Below are 4,891 nucleotides of genomic sequence, written 5' to 3' on the forward strand. Positions count from 1 at the left end.
AAAATTAAATATAGCTCTACCTAAGCTATCTATAGTGTGCTGTTGATAAAGTTGAATGACAATTTTTACAAATTTGCATGGTAAAATACCGTCTTTTTAGAAGGTTGGGATAATAGAGCATTTGCTGTAACTTTATATAGGCTAATTATTAATATTTGCCTATAGCCTATGTTGGTCAAAACGTGTTTTGCTGGATAAAAGCGCTGGCTAAAACGAGGCATAGCCTACATGTAGGCTATTCTTGTAAGTAAACACGCATTACATTTTTAACTAAAAGTAAATAACGCTCTAAAAAGTCGAAAAACAAAAAAAAAAACCTTGTGGTGAGAACTTTCCACCGGTGTGAAGCGCATAGAGAAGTGTCGCTGTTCATTTTTCAGCTGTTCGTTCTTGACAACTTCGTCTCAGGGGTAGCATATGTCCTGCCTCTCTCGCAGTTGTGTGAAATATCGCCACTGTTGGGTTTTTTCTGACACCTCAACATCCCCACAGCAAATCAAGAGTCTCATAGCACACGATCGGTGCTTGTGCGGATTGAATCTTTGCACCTGTCAGAAGCATTAGGTGTTTTAGGACAACGTGATGATTAATTGCATATTAAACGTAGATTACAGGTTTATTTTTTCTTTGAAAGCGTGAAAAGGAATCAATTAGGCTAAAGTCGTGCGAGAACATTTTAATCTGTTTTGTCAAAACTGTCAGTGGTTGTGAAGCTCTAACTTTATTTGTTGTGAAAAAAGAATTGGACTATTTTGCTGAGCATTTTATCCTAAACAAATCACTGAATCAAGGTCAGGCTATATCTACTACATAGCTATAGGCTACTATCATTTCATGAAATAGGCCCCGGTTTGAACTAAAATAGCTATATATATATTTTTTTTTAACTATGACTATATGAGTTTTGTGGCTTTTAACCAATTTCATTGTAATCTACGTATTATGAATCCTGTCGCTGGTTTCTGGGGGGTGACAATGCTCATCCGCGGGGGAATAGCCGCTCTCGGGCTCCTGATCCGCAGTCTGTCGCTGATTGGCCCGCTTCCAGCTCGCTGCTGAACTCAGAGACAGAAGAGACTCAAAGCCAGATAACCTTTATTCCCCTAAACCCAGTCCTGAATATCACCTCAAGAACGTCTCATTTTACAATTAACCTTGACCAACGCGTCGCATAGGCCCATAAACAGATGCATTATGGATTTTGGCGATTTCATAAATGAAATTCCTTTGTCCTCCGTTGATAACCAGAGATAGTTTCTCTGTTTTTCTGTACCAAAGGCGTTGTATGACCTCTGTAGTAGCTATGGATTGTGGCAAATAGGCCTTCATATTGTTAGACTTTAAATAGATCTAAATGATATAGGCCTACTCTAATAGGCTACCTTTATATATTATCTTCATATTTTAAAGCATTGTTTGTTCATTATACGTATTACAATTATAGAAAACGAATGCGACACTGCATTTAATGTTTTCGTTTTTTCTTTCGTACTTTTTTCTTGCGACACATAACGAGGTTTGGATAGGCTATCTATTTTTAAAGATAGTTCTATATCTGTTATCTTTTATTTATTATTTGAATTCGATGTTAGAGATTCATGTATTCAGAACATTGTTTTCAAAATAGAAATGCAATCATTTAAACTTTATTTTACTGTACAAAACAGCTCGACATTATACAAAGATCAGTTTCTGTGCATTCAGTCATTTTTGCACACACACAAACACACACAAAAACAAAAATCCCGTTTGGTGAGAAAAATCAAAACGCACGAATCCACCACTGCAGACGTCCATGGCATTGCATAAATGATGCGTGACAAATATATTAAGGCAGGTTTTCCCTTGACATGAGTTCACTAGACAGCACACAGACCTTTCCATTAGAGATTTGATTTTACATGCTTCATTTGCATTTGCTTACAGTGATTGTTCCGAGAATGAACGCAATATATCGACTTTACATTTGAGAAAAGACAGAATTGTCAAACAATCTGTTGCATAATTACATCATCGTGTTCTGATATTCCTTTATCATACTTCAGAAAATTATGCGCATAGACAAATATGAGTTATTTGAAATATTTGGAAATTAAGAGGGTGCTTTGGACTAGTTTGTCTACATCTATAAATTTAAATAGAAAAATTGAAATCAATGAAACGAACAAATTATTAATATAGGCTACCATTATTATTTCGTTTTTTTATTACTTCAATTGCCTGTATATATTTTAAATATAGCTATCATTTTTAATAGGACAACAAATTGATTTAATATTTGCCTCTTTGTGGTGGTCTTAGCATATTAATATATATTATTGTAAATAACAACAACAATAATAACAAATGGTTGAATCCATTTTTTTTACTAACATTTAAATAGTGCCCTGTGTAAAACATCACGAAACTCTCTTACATGATGAAATTTTGATTCAAAGGAAATAAATGCATTTAATGTTCTTACGTTTATCTATGTTACTTTTATAAACGAATAAAGGCATTTATGTATTACAAAATGATGAGATATGAAGTATTTTTAACACCAATATTTTGAACTTTGTGCGAATATCGTTTAGACAAATTAAATGGCTAAATACATGGCCAGATCGAGAGTGATAGACTTGTGTATTGCATAGCACCCCTAGCAATTATTGCTCTCCTATTTTACAGAATTTTAATCATAATAAATATTTTAATAAATATTTTAATGACCTTATAATTAAAATACGCCTTTTGGAGCGAGAGTCCTTACTGACAGATTTTCAGATCTATAAAAACTCATTCAAGCCCTTAAATTAACTGAGAATATTAAAAATAATGTTATTGTTTGTGGGTTGTTTTCGCACACATTTTGTCGAACAGTTTAAAATCAATTCAAACAGTAATTAGGAACACTGTAAGCACATTTTCCATTTAATTAAAAATGATAAATAATGAAACATCCGATGCCATAAAGCCCAAATCAGAGATGGAGTTTATAAATAATACATGTGCGATTTTCAGTCCTGCTTTTTCGGTTCTTTTCACTCACGTTTGACTTTCTCTCATTAATTATGAAAAGTGTTTAATTCTTCTTGCACGGGGTAACACTGGCCTCGGAGGTGAATGTCATATGGGAAATGGAGATCCGAGGAGCCTCTCGCGCTCTGGCTGATGGAGGAGCGCGGCGGCACGGCGCAGTAGCGCGTGCTGTAGTGGCAGCTCTTGCCATATTCGACCGGCTCTTCGTGCTTGAGGGAAAAGATCCCGTTAAAGTTCATAGGAGGGCTTAAGGGACCGTCGAACTGAGGGCTTCCGCATTCCGGCGAGACACTCTCGTAGAAAGACTCATAGGAGCTGCAGTAGTTGAACGGCCTGAAGGGTTTGACCGCATCTACCGAGGGTCCCGAGGGCGTCACCACACCCGGACTGTGGTAGGTGGTGTACACGGATTCATACGGGGACCTGCCGGAGAAAGACGCCTCGCTGTTGATCTGATCCGTGATGAAGTTCCTTGAGTTCAGTTGCAGGCATCCGGCCACTAAGTTGGTGGTGGGCTGCGATAGCCCTTTGCACAGGGTCTGAACGAAGGTCAAGAGGTCAGGCCTCTTCCCGTTGCTCAGGATCTCGGAAAGCGCCCAGATGTAGTTCTTGGCCAGCCGCAGGGTTTCGATTTTCGACAGTTTCTGGGTTTTGGAGTAGCAGGGCACCACCTTGCGCAGGCTGTCCAGGGCGTTGTTCAGACCGTGCATTCGGTTCCTCTCCCTGGTGTTTGCCTCCATGCGCCTCACCTTGACCCGGTCCACCCTAGCTTTGGTCATTTTCTTTTTCCGAGGCCCTCTCCTCCGAGGCAGACCGTTCTCGTCCTGTCCGTCCTCCCGTTCGTCCTCATCCTTCTCCGAATCCTCATCCTCCATCGTGTGGGAGAGCGTCTCCTCCTTTTTAAACGGCTCTTGTTTAGTGACCTTCATTTCACCCACGCAGTCCCTTGGAAAGTTTGCCCCGAATTGAGTGTCCATTATGACAGGATCCTCAAATGGAAGAGTCAGCATTGTGATCTTACTGGGGATAATGAGAAGATAATGGATCTTTTGAATGAATCAGCAGCGATTTAAAAACAACCCACACATGGTGCTCAATTAATACACTTAAAAAAAAAGGTACAAAAGCTGTCACTGGGGCCGTACCCTTTCATTTAGGTACCTTTAATGTATAATATTTAACAGTTAGGGGTAAACATGGTACATGGTGACAGCTTTTGTACCTTTTTTTCTGATCGTATACAATGATGCATTAACATAAAAATACCAATTCACATTTAACAGAATTCCAGATTATACTGATCCTCTAATGAAATCAATGCTCTTTTATACACAAAAACTCAGCTGCAATTGAACTGAATCTGTTAACTTGTTTTTACGTGTGAAATTGCATCGAATTTTTAAAACGCAAGTCTAAAATCTGGTGAAAAGGCAGACATAGTCATGCAGCACATGTCGATTCTTACCCTTGAATGGTCCAGCTTACCTGGTTAATGATGGTGTCAGATGAAAGTTTTCATACTTCCTATTTCAAATTTATTTCCGCTTGGTGTTTTAGCAGGTGAACAGCTCGTGCGTTTTTCTCACCTCCCCACTGTTCTCCTCGTCTCGCGCTAAGAGAAATGACACTGATGCCAACTGCCAGAGCTGGTACCCATGCCATCTGCCGCTGACGTCACGTGACATGGGTTGGTCACGTGACCGGGTCCCGGGGGACCTGTATTCCTCCCCTGATCATCTGGCATGTGCCTCGAGCTGCGTACCACTGCAAAACCACAAAGCAGCCTCAATAAAGGACCAAGTACCAGCATCCACCGTTAGAATCTGATGCTGTGGATGGACAGGAATGCTGTGAGACGGTCAGGGAAATA

The 4,891-nt window shown here is 39.4% G+C and overlaps 1 protein-coding gene across 2 annotated transcripts; it reads right to left on the minus strand.

Moving 5' to 3' along the window:
* Positions 1 to 1,636: 1,636 nt before the first annotated feature.
* LOC127945817 (neurogenic differentiation factor 6-A) lies at positions 1,637 to 4,641 on the minus strand. Of its 2 annotated transcripts, none has more exons than XM_052541888.1 (2): positions 4,507 to 4,641; positions 1,637 to 4,041 (listed from the first exon to the last, which is right to left on the minus strand). In XM_052541888.1, the coding sequence occupies exon 2, from the start codon at positions 4,029 to 4,031 to the stop codon at positions 3,048 to 3,050; it is 984 nt and encodes a 327-aa protein (XP_052397848.1). In that variant the 5' UTR covers positions 4,032 to 4,041; positions 4,507 to 4,641; the 3' UTR covers positions 1,637 to 3,047. The 2 variants fall into 2 exon arrangements, with proteins under 2 accessions (XP_052397848.1, XP_052397849.1); XM_052541889.1 differs by having other exon boundaries at positions 1,637 to 4,037; positions 4,507 to 4,626.
* Between the last annotated feature and the right edge of the window lie 250 nt (positions 4,642 to 4,891).

The sequence above is a fragment of the Carassius gibelio genome, chromosome A24 (genome assembly GCF_023724105.1).
Source record: "Carassius gibelio isolate Cgi1373 ecotype wild population from Czech Republic chromosome A24, carGib1.2-hapl.c, whole genome shotgun sequence".
NCBI classification, from domain to species: domain Eukaryota; kingdom Metazoa; phylum Chordata; class Actinopteri; order Cypriniformes; family Cyprinidae; genus Carassius; species Carassius gibelio.